Source organism: Rhyacophila brunnea, unplaced genomic scaffold, assembly GCF_057557595.1.
Source record: "Rhyacophila brunnea isolate RB1 unplaced genomic scaffold, BYU_Rbru_1.0 scaffold_22, whole genome shotgun sequence".
NCBI lineage: Eukaryota > Metazoa > Arthropoda > Insecta > Trichoptera > Rhyacophilidae > Rhyacophila > Rhyacophila brunnea.
Genome location: NW_028232882.1, coordinates 4,485,953 through 4,509,007, shown reverse-complemented (window position 1 = coordinate 4,509,007; position 23,055 = coordinate 4,485,953). Strand labels below are relative to the sequence as shown.

The 23,055-nt window shown below is 31.9% G+C and overlaps 1 protein-coding gene across 1 annotated transcript in view; it reads left to right on the top strand.

Moving 5' to 3' along the window:
• The window catches only part of IRSp53 (Insulin receptor substrate 53 kDa), an 804,117-nt gene that overhangs the window by 745,742 nt on the left and 35,320 nt on the right, over window positions 1–23,055 (top strand). Inside the window, exons 7-11 of the mRNA XM_085949618.1 lie at window positions 9,789–9,929; window positions 11,058–11,123; window positions 14,792–14,983; window positions 19,825–20,062; window positions 20,794–21,109. Coding sequence (XP_085805744.1) covers window positions 9,789–9,929; window positions 11,058–11,123; window positions 14,792–14,983; window positions 19,825–20,062; window positions 20,794–21,109 — 953 coding nt within the window. The remainder of the gene's footprint in view (window positions 1–9,788; window positions 9,930–11,057; window positions 11,124–14,791; window positions 14,984–19,824; window positions 20,063–20,793; window positions 21,110–23,055) is intronic.

Genomic DNA, 23,055 nt, shown 5'->3' with positions numbered 1-23,055 from the left:
TGAAATTTTAGGTATATACCGTAAAACTTTTGATAATAACCAAATATACCTACGTGTAATCTTGTCACAAAAGGGAGTAATGTGGCCTTGGCAGATTTGATGTGATCATTTAGGAACGGAGAAATTAGTATTCATATATTTCGAATATTAATATTTAATAATAAAATAAGTACCTATATAAAACATGATTACCTATTTATTTTATTAAATATTTAGATGCAATCATTTGATTTTTCGTTCAACATGGCCATAAAAAACTCTGAATTATAATAATTTATTTATAACTATACAAATCTTGAAAAAAATGTTTAGTTTCTATTCAGAGACATAAATTATATTATATTATATAATTTACATTATTTATAATTTATTGTATTTATTAGCCATGCAAAAAAGTGTCACGAAACCTTTTTTACGTTTTGTTGAAGTTTCCACTGGATCAGTATAGTTAATTAATGTGTTCAACATTAATAAATTTATTATACATACTAAGTAAACATTCACAACACAAACAAGTTTAATATATTATTACAACATAATATTATTATCTTCAGTTAGTTATTAACTATATATGTAAATCATAATATTACTCACATTAGCAAGTTTCAACTAGTTTACACAAAATGTACAACCGTACACAATAAATAATAATTATTATTTACATTTAGATACTATGTGTATATTAGAAAGTTATACATTTCTACTGGACAATAATTCGGAGTAATTAGTTAGTGTAAGCGGGTTTACAACCATGCTTATAATCTACACTTTCGCTCAAATGTGTCAGAGCAAAGCGAAGTAAGCTATGTCGCACATTTAAATCCATCTCAACTGCAACATGTTGAATAGGTTGATGCGATTATGTTGGTATTTACTTGTAATTTAATGTACCTCCGAACACAGCTCTAATGCGACATTTTAGTTTGAAATAAACAGCTAAAAATTTCACCCGTCGTGGGGCACAAGTTAAATACAAGAATGTCGCATTTCATCATTCATTTTGGTTAGCAGCGTGACGTCACAGTTTTGGCATGGTCTCGCCTAGACGCACGGAAGAACGTTTTAAAGTTGCATCCAGTACCTGATTACTGATTTAATATTTAGTTTTACCATATAATATAACGCTGGGTTCCCCCAGGAGGAGATGGACGGGCATTATCTAGAGGGACTCTCAGAGACTTAGTGTGAACAAATGGAGAAGAAAAGGTTAACATAGAGGTTCCTGAAGGCTTTAAACCTGAACGATGTATTGTGCCAGCTAGTATAATAATTATAGTGGATAGCAAGATATTATAAGCTTCGCGAAAACAAGCCATTTTTTTTTCAAATATTTAATCCATTTAGAGAATAGATGACAACTTATCGAGGGAAATCTGCAATGCTCAGAGTGTAACACAAATTAATAATGAAGAAAACAATATATTAATATGATTCTTTATGAAGGTAGATATTATGTATGTTTATTTGAATATTAAGTACTACACTAAAGCCTAATTCAGAACAATATGATATTATAATAATACGCACGCAAATGAATTTTACAATAGTCCGTCAACTTTTTCCTTTACATAAATGTATGTGAAGTACATATTATCTGAAATTGACCCACACCTGCAAAAAACTCCATCAAATTAAACAAAACAGAAATTGAAAACTATTTAATCAAAATATACATAAATAATTACAAGACAAAAAGAACCTTTTATATACAATGTTATTAAATTTTCGTTGAATCATATAAACTTGACTTGACTAGCTTAAACGATCAAAAAAAAATTGTACTTGATAGAAATAATACTGAAATGTCATTTTGATATGTCATATTGATTTCCATAGTAACGCACGTATATATTAATAATTTAGTTGCTATGACTCCAGACCCCTAGCAACCAATAATGGTGCCGAAATAACTTTTTATACAAAACAGAATTAACTGAAAATGAATTCAATTCTACTTAAAGATGGCTAAAAATATTTAAAAATTGCATTGGCATCGTGTTAAGATATATTCTAAAAGTATCAAATGTCCAGCTAGTCGGGAAGTTAGTTAAAAATTGATTGCAAGATTTGTACTGGACAAAGAACCACCGGACAATTAATAATAATACGAGTTAAGAAAAACGTTGTATAAATGTATTATATACCTACTCTTAGTATGAAGCACGATCGATATTGTAGTATATAATATACCTATTAGATATATTACATTACCTCCACAATATATTATTATTTGGTATCTATTCTCAGCTGGTCCCTGTCTACAATAAATGATAGCCGAAGCAGCCATGTATCACGAATGTGCCATTCGTACCAATTTGCCGCCCAATAAATTTTAATAATGCACGTGAACGCCGGCCTGTCTTATCGTGTAGGATTGCCTTCGAAGATTTTTGCACAAAGACTTTAGCAGTGTGTAACGTGCTTCACGTGGAATCGAATGGTTAATATTTAAATACAAGATGTCTGGATTATACGTGAACATTCAGAATATATTACACATATTGGAAGATTTTTTTTAATATGTAATTTCGAAATAGACGAAACCTATCCCGAGTTATTTTAATGATAGATTTTTTGTGCCTAAAATATTATGAAAAACCGAACGAAAAATAGTCACATCCTCGCTAGATAAGTTAAATAGGAAAATGAATATCCGTATAGTAAAATAAAGAGCATCAGTTGTTTATTCTCCCAAGGTGCAGAACCAACCTGCCACAGGCAATGCCAATTGGGAGGGCGAGAACTATGTTCAACGAAATCGCTTCTTGTGTTGATATATTCCACTTACGTGAGGATGAGTATAGGTGGACGTTGTTTTATAAATTCTTAAAATAAGATCTGTTTAACTCATCCGGTGTACTTCCTTGTACTTTTCCAATTTATATTTTTTTGTATTCACATTTCTACTGCTTAATAACTTACTATCTATCTCTATACTGATCTATCTCTTTTTTATGTAATACTGTTTTATATTTCTTTGTTTCTAAATGTCATATTGTGAACGTCTTAAACTTATAAGTTTTAATGTCCACGATATGTTATAAATAAATAAATTGAATTAAATTAAATTGAATCGCGTGAAAACAGTTACATAATCTTGAACGGCTTACGTCATGCGTATGCTAGGCTAAAGCACTAATCAAATTGAGGTGCATATCGTGGTGCATATTGCCTACTGCCACGCTGTCGTGTCGGTATCGATGGTGTCGATGCAGTGCAGTTCAACGCGAGGTGATCTCATTGTTGTTTCAGTGATTTCGGCAGATTTTTCCAACTGGTAATGTTCATGTAAAGGTTCAAAATGTGCTACGCGATGGGCCCATCAGTCTGATAATAATTTAAACAGCAGGAAAAACGACATTACACACTTTTTCCCGTAGTGGCAGCTTACTGTGACGTTACGTGCATGTCACGGGGCTTGTCGCCTACTGTCACGCTGTCGCGGCGAAAATTTAGTTAATGGTTTCGTCATTTTGCAGAATATTTTGAACGTGCACCATCTCGTTAATTCACTGAAGAATGACACTAATGAAGAGTGCCTGCTATAAATGTATCAGTAATTTGAATTATTATTAATTATTCATGCTAATTTCAATTAATTGTACAGTTTTTACGTGTGCGTACGTTAAAATACATGCGGCATGCCATTTATAGATAATAGAGCTCAACCCGCAGACCATAAATAATAGACAACATTCTCATAGAAAATACATAGTGCCAACCGCTAAAAACAAAAAAAACCTGATTCTGACATGACATTCGAAAAGTGCAGCTATGTGGAATATGATAAAAACGTTCAAAACGTTATGCAGGTGCCGATGCAGTGCAGTTCAACGTGAAGTGCCGTCATTGTTGTTTTAGTGATTACGGCAGATTTTGCCAACTGATAATGTTCGTTTAAAGGTTAGAAATGTCCTACGGGATAAAAGCATCAGTTTGATCATATTTTAAACACCACGAACAACGACATTGATGATGTATCTATAGTCTAAGTTACACACTTTTTTCCCGTTGCGGCAGTCCGTGACAGTAGGCGACAGCACCGTGACATGCACCTCAGTTTGGGTCACGCTTAAGGCACTTTTTAACGTTGTCACTACATATTATATATACGGTGTCTATACTTTTCTGTTATGCCGTGTTGTTGTGACAGGAGTATTATAAAAATTGATTCTGAATTTGAATTATTGAAAATGAATCATATTTTTTTTTATATTAAAACTTATCAAATTTCAATAATACTAAACTTACTAAAATGGCCGCGATTGCCGTTTCGGCTTGTAATGTCATAGGTTTCGGGTTTGAATCCCGGGTCTCGAAAATTCACACATTGATTTTCAACAGTGACGACCCTAGACAAAATGCCGACCCTAGGCAGCGCTAAAATGCCGTCCCATTATTATACAGTATTTTTTATCATACTTTCATGACTAACATATCTAAGAAATGTTTTGTATAGATACATTACTAACAAAATATAGGTATTCCACTAAATCTAACTTAAATGCCATCTCTGCTTCAATGGAGAATATTGCGAGTCCACGGTTTCAGATACATTTATAAATACACCTGACAACTTCCAAAACTCGCGTGTGACTGGCAAAAATATGTGGATGAATTTTAAATTAGGTAAGTATGTACCTACTTATAATTAAAAATTCTGCACGTGTCATTGCTGGTCATCATTGACGTAACCTACAAGGACAACGAAAGTAAACTAGACATCACGAACCCGAAAAAAATACAGTCATGTTAAGCCTTGCATGTTTATTAATACCTACATTTTGTTTCCAAGCAGTGAGCTGTTTTTTTTAAATGTTCCGTTATTAGGTAGCTATTTCTAGATATATCTACATAAGTACCTATTAATTGATTCTCCTCGATTTGCCGCCCTTCGAGTAACTGCCGCCCCCAAGCGACGCTCAATCTGCCTACCCTCACGGGACGTCACTGATTTTCAATTTGTGTTTAGACCACAACAATATAATGTCTAAAGGCGTTCTTTTAGTCGAATTAATTGAACAATTTTACATAATATCTAGCTAAAAAATATTATAGAATTTTAATAGCAAATGCTTTAAAACAATGAATATAGTATAATTATTATTATCATTGGCACAAATTTGAATTTATCTTGTTCAAATAACAGGGGAGCTTCTCCTATTTCGGATTACAGATACTCCGAATTCATGGAGTAGTTTCTATGTAAACCGACCATTTGTATTCGTGTTTATTATTGTGCCCGTAAACCCAGCGTGATAGCCGTAGATAGCCGCCACTGCCATCTGTATTGATTTCATCTGACGTGATTTGTCGACTTACTCTCGGATACAATATAAGATGAGGCCAGTGGCGTACGGCACGATAATTAATGCATAATTTAATTGAAAAAAACTGCTAATATTCAAAATTTTCTCACATCACATGATTGCTGCTTGATCGGCAGAAAGACAGGATTAATACAGTGGGTCGTAGATTCATTGATTCATTTTTTTTATTTGACTTTGCTTTTTTATACCGAAAATGATACCAAAGTAATGACAATTATGTATTTTAATTATATATGATATTATGTATAATTAAAATCTTATATTTTTTATATTCAAATAAATGGATCTGTGCATCTATTATATACACAAGACTGCTTTTGGCCGCTATATAGGGTAGAAAAGTATCCAAGTATTAGCACTTATTGTAACAATTACAATAAGGTAGTTGTAATTGTTACAATATGTGCTATGTTTTAACAGCACCTCTCTTGGCTGTGATAAATTTTAGAGCCAGATAGACAGTTTTGACAGCTTAGACCGCTAACTTATTTTAATTGTTACAATAAGTGCTAATATTTCGATACTGTCCTACCCTGGTAGCAACAAAAAACAGTCTTGTATATAGAATAGCTGATGCGCAGGACTGTGTTCTTCCACTTAAAAGATATCGGCATGCGGCGCGTTGATTCCCACCCAGCAACAATAGCTTTTTCAAAATATCGAATTATTTAAGCTAGTATAGATGATTTTCTCTCCACCACCCGCCACATCTGCACTCCCATATACAGGTATAATGTCGTGACGTAACGAATGTTATGCGCCCTTCAATATTGTGGGTACTGAGAGTGTCACATGAGCAACTTGCTAGGTTAAGTTAGTTAGCGTGTACTATAGTGTGCGTGATTCCTATTCAGATACAATATAATACTACTGTCAGTCTTCGATGAGAAAAGACCTTGCCGTAAAATGCCGTAAACTTTTTGAAAACTGAGAGTTATTAATACACATAGGTTATTAAAAAATCGTAAGAACATATCTTAATATTTTTGTTAAGCATTGCCTATTGTAAAATAAAAGGTAAACGACTTCCTAACACTTACTTTAATTTTTACAACAATGTGAGTTCAAGTTAATCTTTTTAAAAGCGTAGTACTCATAGAAGTCACTATGTCATCCAGATTCATTGGCACGCGGTATTTTTTTCTTCTTCTTCGGCCATGTCCGCCCTTTAGCTGGAGCATATAGACACCACACGGCGCCTCCAAGAATCCCTGTCGCTAGCCAGTCTTCTTGCGTCGTTCCAGGTCATATCAGCATCTTGTAGCTCCACCGTATTTATATACTCGATATATTGCGACCATTCACCCATCTATTTAATCACGATACTTCTTAAATTCATACTATTACTTATACCCTGACGTGCTTCACTGTCGGAATATACGGCAAACAGAAGATCATGCCACTAATCTCGGTCTAGTGCCACGGTCTGGTCTTCTTTTTATTTTAATATATTTCCAGCGTGTAGATCACTTTTGTACCAACACTACAGGATTAAGCAGGGTTGGTGATATTTCCACACAAGAAACGGACTGCCATTATCACGTTTCTTACCAATGAATCTGGTGCATCTTGTCACAAACTCGAGTGTTAATAATAATGTCTTCTTAGTGCACACCTAAATATTCGGTTAGGTTACTCATAATCATCGGGTTACTGCCAAAGGTCGGTATGTTGATAATTTAGGTATTTAGAGTTAACAACGGATTTGGAGACCAAAGTAGCATCTGTTGGCGAGTGCAATCCAGCATTTTATTTTGTTGATTTATAACAACAATATGTATAATAAAATATTACTCAGTACTCAATAAATAGATTGTTTACACAAATAATTTTTTCCACGAAATATCATTTTGATTGTAAAACGTTGTATTTTCTATAACACAGCACAGTTAAAATCGTATACATAATATTCAAAATTGAATAAAAAATGATTATTTGCAAGTACCAGGACGTCAATACTAAAATTTGTCACACCTGCCAGCTATTATAGTTAACTTAGCAACAGTGGCGAAGAGTAGAGGTACGCTGTGGAGATCCAACAAAAATAGTACACACTTTGTTAGCCATAACTAATATATATTATATTTTTAGATGTTCAAATGATATAATATGTCATTAGTTATTTTTATTCTCAAAATTAAATACAGAGAAAACTGTGTTACATAACGCTACTGTTTTTGAGGTGAAGCTTCTTAAATTATTGTACGCTCGAGATTTGTAGGTTTCCGAATTTGTTAGGTCAGTTTTTGCCGAAAAATGTTTTTTGAAAATTGCAAATTTATTGCGGTTTGCCAGTAAATGTATGTTTATGCCACTATTCAAATAAGAAATAGCAAAAAATGTCGATTCGTTCTACATTTTATAGTGAGACGAATATTTTTTTTTTGTAAAAATACTCTGCAATGTTAAGCACTTCACCAATATCACGTAAAATATTGAGGGAAATATGAGAGATATGGTCCATATAACTACCAAAAACTCTGCCAGACCCAGGATTCGAACCTGAGACCCACGACTCTATAGGCCGACACTTAAGGGGGAGAGGAATGCCAGCAGAGAACCTAGCGGAAAAATTCGAATTTGAAATCCTTTTTATTTATATCAAATCGAGCTTCAATATTGGGACCATACCTAAAATAAAATTTGATGTAACTAAAAAGGATTTCAAGTTATACACATTTATATTTTTATTAAAATCGATCTTTTTTAAAATAAATATAACAAATATTAAAACCATGAATTAGTCAAAAATCTAAACGACGAAAAATTGTAAACTTAATAAACTAAATTTAAATAATAAATATGACCATATAATGTAATAATAAGATGTGACCCTGCAACGAATTCACATTTTATTACATTTTTTCACAATTGTAAGTTTATCTTTAAATTTAAAAAAAAAATAATAATCTTTTTAATGTTTAATCTCAAATTCCAAGCTTCGTATTTTTCCGCTAGGTTCTCTGCTGGCATGCCTCTCCCCCTTAAGCCGCGCGATTTATAGACGATGATATTATTATTATATAAGTTTATTTAGGCATTTACGCCCACGATCCCGAGTTCGAATCATGGGTCTGGCAAAATTTACATGTTTTTAATGCGTTTTTGGAGTCGGTGTAAAGACCTATTTAATTGAGCAAGTGGCTTACATCAATTTAATTCAGAATAAGCAAAATGATTATTTGGTGAATGTCAATCACTGTTAAAAACCTTGTATCTCTCATAATACTTTACACAAATTTATATTCGCTCTTTGAAAACAATAGTGGGATATGTCAAAAATACTAGTTTCGATATAATTCAGCAATATTTAATGAACTATAATAATGTTTATTTTATTAATTGAGTTAGCATTTACTTGGTAGAATTCCATTTTACAAGAAATGAAAATATAATTAATATTAAATTCTACAGAAGGTTTGTCGATAGCTATTTCGGTTGTAACACCATTATCAAGACTATTCAGATAGGCCATTTACCTTTGCTTAAATACTATACGTGTATAGATAGAGACAGAATACATTTTATTATTCGTTCCAGCAATATTATGAATTTGTACACTTATTATTAATTGTAATATTATTAATACTTTGAAAACTTCAACCTTCGTTACAACCGAAATAGCTATCGACAAACCTTTTAAAAACCTGTAGAATTTAATATTAATTAATGTTTATTTTGTTTTTTTTCTGCGGTTTATAATAATTAATAGTTGCTAATGGAGAGATTTTTGTATAACATTATTAACAGTGGGTTATTTTAGTAACCCACTATTGCTTTAAATTTGCAGGACATTTTTAATAAATGCAAAATTAGTATTTTATCTTTTAAATTGGGTATTAAGTACATTTTATTGAAACATATATAATTTAGATAAACACTTTCTGAGAGAGTATATTATAACCAATAGAAAAAATCTTTTTTGAAAAAAGTAAGCCACCCCGGCCGGGAATTGAACCCTGCATCTCCATGAGTTTACGCCCTATCCACACTACGGCGTGACATACTAATTGCGACAAATTTTAACTATTGGTCAATTTTAATACCTACTCATCAGCGCTCTTCCAAATCAAGCTACTTTAGCAATCAATTTTTGTTTCTTAAATCAAAGTAGGTAACTATTTACTATTACTTCGATTACTAACCGACGGCGACGTCGTGGAATTTCTCCAATATTTTTTAGATGTAACTGCTTGCACTTGCTAATAATTTGACAGCTGTCTATTGGCATACTTATCTCAAAATAGATTTTTTTTTCACTTTATCTCACTGTTGTTTTCAGGTAGCGATGTGCGGAAGTTGAAAACATTTGTGCGGACATTTTTAACAAATATGCGTGCGCACGAAGTCTCTGATTTATAAGAGCATACTAGATTACTTACATATTTTAACTATGTTATGTTACATTACTATGTACCTAACCATTTATTAATATTATTTCTTCTTTCTTTTTTTCAGTCGGAACAGAAGCGTTTTTTGCAGCAACACAAACTGCGATCAGAAAGTTACAGCAAAGCCGCAGCAGCGATGAAGAGGCAGAGGAAGAAGAATACAAAGAGTACCAAAACAAGCGGGATGGCTATGGATAAGGAATTGAAGGTGATTACATATTTATTCTATTTTACTGTGATAGTGTTTATTATGTTAACTTTATTATATAAATATGAAAATGGGATTTACATAACAATGATGAACCATGAGAATCATCGTCATTAAGGGGGTACATGCTCAGCGTACGTCAAAATGGAGCTTTTATGCTATTTTCAAAGCATGATCCTGGACATACCTTAAACGCTGTGGATAATCTATTTACATAATTTTGAAGCCTTATTATCTTTTATATTTAATTTACACATTTGATGACTGCATAAAGTATTTTTATTACATAAAAAAGTATTCTTTTAAACCTCTCGCTCTAATTTTTTATAATATAATCATATTTCAGTACGTCCATGTGAAGTGGTGTTAAGATTTTTCATATTCATTAATTTTGAAAAGCATTTATGAAACCATTAGTAAAATTTATATTGACATTATTACAGTGAAATATTTACAATAAAAAATTATATTGATAATCTCTTTGATCCCAAATTTGACAAGAATTAGGCATTTTATTATTCAAAAAATGGGCAAGATTTACACATTTAAAGATAATTTTAAAGATACTTATTATAACCTATGTCTTTGACCATTCAAATCTACAACGTTTAAGGAATGTCCAGGATCATGCTTTGAAAATAGCACAAAAGCTCCATTTTGTGGGCCGTTAAGTTTTTGTAGATTTTATGAATTTGAAAGAATCTGGTGATAACTAAAAGATTATCAGATGGTAGGATATGATTATGATCTGAAAGTACCATAGCAAAAGCGACAGACAGGCAAACTGTGAAAGAGCAAGACTGAAATGTAAGAGTACTCGACAAAAAACTTTCACCTGACTATAAGTATTACTTCATTATTAGTACCTAAATACATTATATTAGCTTGTCTACTTACTGCTGCAAGTCGTAACGTACCTGTAAATTTTTCGCTCAATAAATTCATCCTTGCAGTACCCAGATGCCCGTCGTCCAGTTGTCCTGGCGTCTAGTCGGTAGCGCCGCATCGTCGTAAATCCCTGTCACTACTACTTTTACTAGTACCGTTTCACTACCTACACCACTATACTTAAATATACAGACACACCAATTATTTATTATTATATTGCATCTTTTATTCTAATTGCAGAACATGCAGATTCTTGAAGAGGAAAAAACGAAACTCGATGCATTCTGTGAACAGAGCCTGAAAAATGTGAGTCAAATACTTATTACCTTATTATATTTGAATTATCTCTAGCACATAAGAGAAATCGTATGAAAATGTATAAAATATAGCGAGACAAAGCAGAGAGAAAAGTCCTACAAAGACTCAGCCAAGCTGATGCAGCAGCTCACAAATACATAATTGAGTCTGAAACACCAAAAAAAAGACATGATAAGAATGTTAACGTAATAATTATGGCACTTCCATATGTTAATATTTGCTAGTTAATTTATTATAATACACCTTCCGGTTAACTAAGATTTTTGTAACAAAATATACTATAATATGATAATAGACGCCTAATAATTACAAACAGTACAAAAATAGATCTACAAATTTTATTCAATAATGCACTTACACTATAAAAACAAAGATAAGTCAAATTAATTACAATCCACTTGTATTGGTAATTTTTATGTTTCTTTAAAATTACACGGTTCAAGACAAACATAAGCTTATACAATAATGATAACAAAGAGAACACGTTCTTTGGTATAAAATAAGTTTAATATCTCACTGGAGAGGTATTTATTGCCGGTTATCATGCTAGATGGGAAATTTAATTACCCGGACATGGAAGTTTATTGTCTTGAAGAGGCAATTGTTTATGTCGTTTGCTCATAAAGCAAATAAAACTTGCGATTTTTCTTACAAAAACGGATCGTTAAACTCCGCTTCTCTTTTAATTTAGTTTATTCCAACGTTCCGGTGGTAAACTGCCGCATTTCAAAATAATTAATAGCGACCTACTGAAAAATAAAAAATTAACTTTGCTTTTCATAAAATGAAATAAAACAACACAATCCGATAGGAAGAATCTATTGTATTTTATTATTTTTTTACGTAATTATATAAATTTCTTGTAAGAGAGCTACGGCAACGCCTTAAACTTTAAAATCTTTTCATACATTGGTAGTAATTTTATAATTAACTTATTTTCATAGATATAATTTTGGACAAACTTAGTGGGTATAATTTTGGTGGTCTACCATAATATTATTAAGTGTACCTATATTTTAAAATTTATTTTCTAATGTTTATTTAAATTAATTACTTTAATATTCAATTGATAATATAGCAGTCTCCGCTAAACTTACGATTTTTTTGAAATAGCTTTAAAAGCGGTATAAAGAAATTTTTTGGATGATTGTGGCTCGAATCCACATTTATCGCATTCCATGCTAGGCAATTAAGCCACCGATCTAAATAAATATTCTGGCCGAAATGGCAATCATTTTTTTTTAATATCAAATCAATGTAAGAAATCAACATCACTAGATTTGATTAATAGATAGCGTCAGATTTTTATCAAATTTTATTTTCAATGTTATAATTGTTTTTACTTAAATTATTTTTTATTTACTTTATTTAATGTGAGAAACTACCGTATTATTTTTGATGTACCTACACGTACATCTTTCTATATTCAATTTCAAAATCAAAAACATTTTCTGTATGCAATTCAGTTTATGGCAAATTAAGCAACATGGTGGAGATGGCGCGTTTATTTATTGTGAAATAGTTAATACAGAAATGGATAAAAAAGAGGTCTGGTTGCGTTTACCAATGGATTTCACTTATGGTAAAGTGTAAAAAATCTAATTCTTGAAACGTAATGTTAAAAAATATTCTAGATCGTAAAAAAAATTTTCGTGCTGAAAAGTTTTGACATCATTCCTTTTAAATAGCCATTTAAAGCTTTGAAATATCGCTGCGGCGCAAGGATCCCAACTAAGTTGGCCAATTTATGCCAGTAAAGCGCCACCCCCGAGGTAAGAAGGTCATAAAATTACGCCACTCCGCCATCAGGAGTAATGTTGCAACGAATTACTCCCTTCTTGCCGAGTTTTTAAAAATATTTTTGCAAACTTTTGTGTCCATTTTGCGGCCGCCCCTATCCTGCGCGCCGGATTTTTACAACGCAAGACTTAAAAATTCTTGCGTTAATGCTAATACAACGCAGAGTAAAAAATAGTTTTAAAAGACGAATATCATTTTATGACTAGTTTTTAGTTATGGTGAAAGTAAATGTATGTTTTACGGTTGTTTTTTTTTCTGCCGCTAAAAGCCTTTATAGTCATTAATCTATTCATAATCGCTATAAATACTTCAATTTTAGACGCTTGGTGTCACTATTCCTTTATTTTGTACGAGATCAACCTAGTCGTCTTTTATTTGACTTTGGACTTCATAGCCATGTACGATTTTGACGAATTATAATAATATGATGTATAGCATCGTATAATTCGTATTTGTCATTGATTCATATGAAGATATCACGGAGTCCCGACAAAACCACCCAAACCAAAACTGTTCGAACATTACCGCCACAGACATTGCCGCCAAAACAATTTAGAAATGAGACAATTTTTATTTTTACACAATATTATATTGTAGATAGACAAATAAAAAAACGAATAAACGTATAAAAAAAATATAAATTATTTCAAATTAAATTTCAATATTGTGTGCTGATCTGTTTAAATATTCTTAATTAGAAATACTACTATATTAAAAAGGCATTAACTAAGTGTTAAAAGTTGATGATTTTAAGTTATTACTCTACTAACAGCTGCAACGGATTAAATCTCAAAAACGCAATTCGAAAAATCAAAAAAGCACTTGTTTTATATATTTTTGTATTTTTTGCGGGCGGTTTTGTCTAAGCGGATTTGTCCGGGCGGCGTTTGGCGGCAATGTCTGGGTGGTTTTGTCGCAGCATGCCTAACTCAAATAATTCCCAGCAGTCATGCTACAAGATGTATTTTAATTGTAATACCTTGAAAGTACCATTTAAAATACTGTATCGATACTAGCGCAATTTAAAAAGAAGCATCCCTCATCTATGACGATGATTTATTGATATTTTAAATATTTACATTTATATAATATAATATTATGTTTATTGTCAAACTTCAAGTGACTTCATTTCAGTTTCAAATCATCATAGTAATATATGTATACTAAATTCCAAGCTAATCTCATTACTTTTGGTCCTGTGATTCATGTAGCTACGTCCACATACATATTAGTTAATATATGTCTAATACCATCATCATTAGCCCGATCTACTGCTGGATGGTCTCTAATTCATCAATGCCAAGCAAATCCACAAAACTTTATGACTTTGTCTATCCAGCGTGTTTTAGGGCATTTCTGTAGGCGTTTAGTTCCACCTTGGGTACCACTATATGACAGTATTATTATCCAGTGACCGAGCAACATATTGAGCCCAATTCTATGTCATCCACTTAGCCACCTCTATCACATCGCGTACTCTCGTAAGCTTCCTTGTTCATTGGTTTATTTTGTGGTATTTTCGTGTAATGTCTAACATGCACATTTCCATGCCACATTGCGCTACTCGTAATTTTTGGATTCCTTTTACATTAAGAGTCCATGTTTTACAGGCATACGGGAGCATTATTACATGGCTCATATTTTGTTAACGTTTAACGATTAAGACACGGTGGGAGATCACTTTTTAAGATACAATTAAAACACCCAATTGCACGTTTGGTTTTGCGAGGAATCTTGTCATATGGATGTATAAATATTTAAATATGTAAGGTATATTAAATTAGGGCTTTTATTATTTATTGATTGGCCATTGGCCATTTAATAGTATATTATATTATTTTTTTGTTTAATTTTAGGCAATGACCCAAGAACGCCGTCGCTATGGTTTTGTGTTGGAGCGCCAATGCTCCCTGGCAAGACACTGGTTGGCTTATCACGCGGCTGGTGCAGCAGCCTACAGAGCTGCCTTGGACGACTGGCAAGAGGCAGCAAGGTCCAGGGAAGGTCTTCCACCGGCTGTAGATGCCATGTTCATCAGCAAAATGAGGGTAAGACAGAATTAAAACCCTTTATAAACATTAACACAAAATAATTATTTTAACTTATGCTGTGACAACTTACTATTTTAATTACCTCATCTCATCAATTCTAGATGAAAAGAGATAACTTCTCTCATCATATGACTTTCACAAATTTATTGAATACTAAACTATTGTCATTTGTGGAAATTCTTGGCCCAACTTAAGGTCGGAAAGACGTAAGTAGATCGTTAGTTTTAACGGACAAGATAATAATATATAGATTATTTCATCATGAGCAATGTGTGCAGTGCACATATACTATGACGTTTGTCAAATATATATTTTTATAATTTTAAATAATGCACAGTAAATATTGATTTAAAAACCGTATATTGTAATAACTTAATAATAATTCTATATAATTAATGGCACTATAAATAATAATAAGAAAACGAATTAAAACGAATGTTGTTTTAGGTCTGATTAAGATAAATTTTATTATATTTTGTTGGTTTAGTTAAGCTTTGTGTTAGATAAATTCAGGTCAGGATTTATTTGATTACAATATTTGGGTAAGGTACATTGAATTAGATTTTAGTGGATCAAGCCAGAGAGGTTAGTTTGCAATAATTAAAAGGGAAAATTTTACTGAAGCAATGTGTTATTTTCTTGTTAAATATGTATAAATAAATTATTTACATAACTACTACGTCATATTCTGTTAAAGGGTCAGATAATAGGGTAATAAGGATTTCAAGTTATACACATTTATATTTTTATAATAATCGATGTTTTTTAAAATAAATATAAAAAATATTAAGACAATGAATTAGTCAAAAATCTACACGGTAAAACATTGAAAACTTAATAAACTAAATTTTAAAAATATATATAACTATAAAATCTAATGAAATAATAACGTAACTAGTGACATAAATTCACATTTTTTTACAATTGTAAGTTTATCTTTGACTTAAAGTTTTTTTTTAATGTTTTCAGATACATATTTATTAATTAACACAGTTGAAATTGTAAATTATCAAAAAAAAATCTCATATTGCAAGTTTCGTATTTTTTCGCTAGGTGCCTCTGCTGGTATAAAGCAATATTTTCACTGTTATCATAATCATCGTTCAAAAACTGCAAACATTTCAACCCAAATTTAAAGTTAGCTACTCAAATTCCGTAAATAAAATATTTTTCAAGACAATCCAGATTAGTGCTGACTTTCTCCAGCAACTTTCTCCACTTGTCTTTATTCACAATGGTTACTCAGTTAGTTACCTTAAATTTAATATACGGCAATATTATTAATAGCTCTATTCAGCCTACGATTTTTTTTAACCTGCATACTATTTAATGCACTGAAGTATATTAATTGCTCTATGGAAAAGTAAGCCGCACTAAAAATATTGTTATTGAGAGACTAATTAATAAATTCTCTCTAGTTGAGTATGTAATTTATATATTATTTTCTACAACAAAAATGTCAATTTTTCAACACTGATGTATCCGCTAAATTCAATAATGTTAAAAAATTGTTTTCAATCACAAAACAATCCTGTAATCAGTGACAAATAAAACAAAATTTCCATTATTAATTTTATTGATAATGCATAACAATATACATATTTAACACATTTACGCTACCGGATAAACGCCCCAGGGTGATATGTCATCATTACAACGCGTTGACAAGTAATTTTGACGTGTTTTTGGCAAACCGGTATAAATAGCATAAATAATAATATTATAAATGTGAAGGTGTATGATATATACATCAATACATGATAATATTATTTTGTATGTGTATTTTAATGAGTTTGACCATAGCAGTTCATGGTTCACTAATGAATTTGCGATACAGTAAATATAAATCTTTTGTCTGATGTTTAAAGTAACTAGAATTTTCATTAATATTGTTAGTTTGTATCGATGTTTAGAATAATTCAACGAATAATTCACAAAATTTAAGAATGTTACATTATTTTTATTAAACATAAGTACATAATTTGAAAAAACTTCTGAGAAATGTGATATAACGAATAGAAAATGTCTTTTTTTTTAAAATACGACACACATCAGGATTCGAACCTGCGTCTCTCGGAAATCGCGCCCACGTGCACTGACCACTGTGCTATATATATCTTATCTAATTGCAATGAATTTTAACAAATAAATTTTACAATACTCTCTGAAGTGCTTTTTTTCTATTATTATTACGGTTTCTATTCCCGACTTTGCTTACATCGAGCCTATTGCATCGCTTTCTTTCACTCAGCGACGCTCTGACTATGACTTATTTTCAGTCAATACTATCACGTTTTACTCCAACGTAGTATGTCATTAATCAGTTTATTTGGTGCAATGAGTATTTTGGAATGTAACATTTTGAAAACACGTCATATACATGGGTGCCGGACGAAATCCCGAAGGCCGAAATCCCGAATGCTGAAATCCCGAATGGCCGAAATCCAGAAAGCCTAAATCCCGAAAGCCAAAATCCCAAAAGCCGAAATCCCGAATGCCGAAGTCCCGAATGGCCAGAATCCCAAAGACCGAAATCCTGAAAAATAAAAAAAATACAAACAGTAATAATTGCGCAATCCCGTTTTTTTTACAAAGAATGGTTTTTTTCTCTCTTGTAAAATTTGTGCATTTCAAGATAAGTGTTAAGATTGCACAATTATTAGGTACTGTTTGTATTTTTTTTTATTCTTCGGGATTTCGGCCTTCGGGATTCTGGCCATTCGGGATTTCAGCGTTCGGGATTTCAGTATTCGGGATTTCGACTCAAACCCCATATACATACCTAATAACTGTGTATCAGAGAAGATTCTAAATTGCGTATTTTATAATCATTGTCACTATAAAAATTATGATATTTCTCGTCAAATGGAAAATGGTTGTTAGCTACTGTACTGATTTTAATGCACTTTTATTTTCGATTTCACAACGAGCGTCGGGTATTAATTATTATTTAACATATCTGTATTACATTTTCACATCAGTAGCTTCGCGTGAATGCATTATGTTTGTATTTCAAAACCACCGAAGATAAATCAAACATATTATTTGATTTACAAACAAAATAGTAATATATTAAATTCAATCATATTATTGAAAAATATACAAATTAAATATATAACCACTAATCAGTTTATTAATTATCGTGATACGTGATTTATAGTGAGTGTCTAGAGTGATTGTGTTTATTGTGAAGAAGTTTTTAAGTTTTGTGATTTGAAAGTTAACAGAAAAAATGGCTCGACGACTTAAATACAGAAAAGCTTTTTTTAATATGCATGAAGAGATTCCTGAAAACTACACAGTTAAAGTTAATACATATTAAAATAAATATTAATGTTTTAAACATATTTTACCCAAAATTGAATGAATAAGTATATAGTGATACTCCCTCTTTAACGCACACATTCATAAAAGAATATAGTATGCTTAGAGGGTTACTCATTTTAACTTTAGAGGGAGGCTTTTATAAACTGTATAAAACATATTATAGTAATTGCATCACCAATAAAATACTCAGATATATGCACATATTTTAAGGCCGGCACGGCCGTTTTCTCAGTCGATATAACATAGGTATACAATTATTCATAGAATGAGAAAGTAATATTTATGTATTTTGTTTGCAAGGGAAGTGTTTATATTTTGAACGGTAATGTATTTGTAATTAGGATTCCAACTGACGTCATTGTTCATCATGTTATAATACTTATACGCTTATAGCGCCTGTACATATGCGTGGTTTTACTGGCACCAATAGTGTGTAATTTAAACTATCGCGATAATAACTGTTTACACACAAAAATTCGGACTGTCTCGCCAATCTCATTCTTAAAGCTATTTGCTATGCTATGAAAATTGGTGAACGTCAAAATGCTCTACATGTATTTGGTGTAGTTCGTATTTTTTTCCGGCAGGTTTGCCACTATCGTTCTAATGCACAGGCGCAGATGTCGCAGAAGTTTCAACTATCGCTTGAAAATTCAGAAGCCGCTGAACTTTTCTGATACATGCATGCAATCTTGCAACTTGCACAATAATTCGTGTTTATACGTGCATTTTTAGCATGTAAACAGTAAATCCATACAGTGTAAATGGGTTATTATATTATAATATTCAGTAAGTACTTCACTTTATTAAATCACATATAAACCTACCGAGGCAACGAAATATCAATATCTGTTTCACACGACAATGTTTGATCAATAGGTATACTCAAGTTCTATCGTGGTAGTATACGATTTATTACTGTTGAATCATACTTGATTCAATATTTAATCGGAATAATTATACACGGTTCTGGCATAATTAATATAAATATATCAGAGTAGAATTCTAGGTAGCAAAGATTTTGTATTAGTAGATACTAATAATCTCAAAAATCAAATTGTAAATTACATTTTTTTTATAGAAAAATTACATATTATTTCATTTTTTAACATGCCAGATATCCCCCAATAGGTTGAATATCTCCTTCTACCCCCTTTTTGTATATCGTGTAACCAAGCCTGTGCCAGCAGATTGATTCACTTTTCGATATTTAATAATATTGTAGGTACACGCAGTGATACAAATTCTATTATTTCCATCAATTAGCCGTAAATAAAGTATTTTTTACTTCCGTGTTAGGTTGGGTTAGATCAGGTTAGATGTATTAAGATTTATTAGGTATTGTGCATAACTATAGGATAATTATGATACCATATCTAATTAAATAAATGTAACAATATGATAATATTGTTAATAATAATAATAATACACTTATAAAATTTCACTCAGTGTATTAATTATCATATTGAAAACAATATTATAATTGACCGTATTTTATTTTCCATTTCCAGCAAGTGTCATTCTGGGCCGACGAAGATGTGTACGCAAGTCCTGGCCGAGGCGGTGCCGCATCAGCCGACGAGCTGGAAAGGATGTCGGTCAGCTCCCAGCTGCGTAAGACTCGCAGCATGGACGCTTCCTGCCTGGACGTCCGTTCTTTGGACAGAGCTGCAAGTCCCGTTGCGCATCCACTATCAAGGGCTAAGTCTGATTTTGACCTAGCCGTCAGCACGCATTCACTCGAAGACGGTAAGGATATAAGGTTTTAAAATCGAATTTATCAATGTCAAATACGATTGAAAGTAGAACTTCAGCTCTATTATATAGCATCAGTGACGTCCCGTGAGGGTAGGCTGATTGAGCGTCGCTTGGGAGCGGCAGTTACTCGAAGGGCGGCAAATTGAGGAGAATCATTTCGTATATATAGAAATATCTCATATCTTTCCATTACAAATTCAGCTCACTGATTAGAAACAAAATGTATTAATTCATATAAAGGGTTTCTTTAATCTGTTTGTCGAGTTTGCGATGTATAGTTCACTTCCGTTGCCATTCGACGTTCTTGATGACCAGAAAAGACACATGCACGAATGATAAAAAATATTGTATATAAAAATGGGGCGGTCTTTTGGCGCTGTCCAGGGGCGGAATTTTGTCTTGGGACATCACTGTATAGCATTGTAATACTAATAAATCACTAAACTGAATTACTATTTTTATTCCTAAGCAAGGACATCATAGGGTAGTAAGTAATTTTGCGACATGAGAAATTTTTAAGAAAAATTTAAGAAAAATATCTAAATTATTATAAATTTAACATAGAGTTGGTTTGGAATAATCATATTATAACGAATTTTCCGTTTAAATTTAAATACAAAAATATCTTCAAAACCAACATTAAATTTATTTATTTTGTTAGTTATAAAGAATAATATAACATAAAAATACTTTGGTAACTTATATTCATTTAATTTCAACAGAATCACTGATCGCCGTGACACCATCACGCCGCCCAAGATCCATGGCCCTTCCACCAGGCCCCCGCGAGGCTGCACCAACACCGAGGGCTTCCACCGCCTCCATGGCTCCCTCTACCACTCGTGACGCTCCTCTTGCCAGGGCGTTGTATGCTTATCTCTCATCAGGAGATAACCAGCTCAGTTTCTTGGAAGGAGACGTTCTGGCACTGCTTGGAGAGAGAACCAAGGGTTGGCAGTATGGAGAGAACTTGAGAACGCAGCTGACGGGATGGTTCCCACTGGCTTATACGGAAGTTATCATTGAAGATATTATGGGGTGAGTACATTTAATTTAATATTAACAACTTATTAATCTTTTTTACATACTGTGACATTGATATTATAATATGTAGGTATGCCATTAATAAAAAAATTAAAAATATTAATAATTATTATAAATAGACAGGATATAATACCTCGATAAACAAATATTTGGTACGAAAGATCTAGTCATCCAGTGGTACCTAAGAGGTAAAATGTCCAAATGGAAGATCTAGAGGCCGTTGGATTGGCGTCATAGTTTTGTGAAATTTCCTGAAAAAAGAACACACATAACTGATATAAATATAATTATTTATGAGAGAAATATAATTTTTCAATAGTTTCTCAACCTTTAGTTGAAATGGAGTACATATGGGATCAAAATTCACAATATATCGTCAAGTATCAGGGCAGCATGATAATAATATACTAATGAGAAAGTATATGATAGGTAGTGAATTTTACAACTATGAAATAAATAAAGACTTTTTTTATATAAAACGTTCGAAACAGTTGAAATCATTTTTTTCTGTCAGATCAATTAACTGGTTATAACACTAATTCAATACCCATATGTATTTATAAATTTTTTCGTGTGATCAAATAATAGTTTATTTTGCCCAGCATCTAGACATATGTCATGTATATTTATCCCATTCCCAAAACAATTCAAGTAGGTACTATAACAATCATGCCAAATTTAAATCAAAATAATCAACGTAGATTATATTATATAAAACATCATAAGCAATTCTACTGAAAGGCACGATCGCGTAGACAGTATTATCATATCGCATTTTTGGCATCGCACGAACAGCCACGCTGTATTTGTCGCAGCCCCTGTGGGACAAATCCCATCTAGCCAACGGCCCGTTGTGATGTTATCTGAATTATTGCCCCTCTACGCCGGCTAACTCCACCCGGCGTAGACCCATCGTCAATAAGGTTCCCGTTACCGGTTTTATCAGTGTTCAGCTGACCACCACTAAAATTAAATAACCGGTTATTATTTCATTGCATATCTGGTAAGAGGTACTACATTTATTAATCAAATAAACATATGTATTTCTTCTTTATATTAAAACTACTAAATGTATTTCAATGTTATGACAGTTATTTTATTAGTCACGTAAGTGAGATAGCCCACAAGAAGCATCGTGCCATACTACCCCTGCTAGAATAATTGAAGTAGTGATATTTTATGTCTAAAAATAGAACGATGGCATATTTTTATATATTTCTACCTGAAAATCCACTACATATATCGTCACCTCAATACTACAACTAGATAACTCTGCTTTGGTCATTGTTGGGAAAATTAAATTTAAACTTTACTTGATTAACATAAACGTAGGCTATTATAATTATTATTTAAATAAAATTGTGGTTGTCTAATTGGGAAGGATTAAATAATGTACAATTGTATGAAAAATATTTTAAAACACGAAATGAATACAGCTCCCCCATTAACTTCTGACTTACCTAGTTTCAACATTTTGTGGAGAAGGAAAAGTAGAATCATATTCAATAGCTATCTCAAAAAAAAATCAAGTTATCTAGTTGTAATATTGAGGTGATGATAATATTTAATTTTTATTATATTTAAAAAAATATATATATAAATTATATATAAAAATTATTTTTTATAATTTATAGTGATTAGTGAAACACTGAGATTAATAAAAATAATATCATATAAAATGGGCAAGTGGGCTGAGTGGCGTTGCCTCCTATTAAAGTCTATGCAGCAAATAAACTACACGACTAGTGAGGCAGTCTACTATAAATAGATTTTGCAATATCAAGAATACACGTATTTTTTTAGTGGTCGTACCGCTCGATAAATTGGACATTTCATGTGGTAGCTCCAAACATTTCTAAATATAAATAAATTAGATTAAGTAACAAAATTATTTTTTCTTGGTAATAATTATTATTAATTTGAATATTTGGAATACATCC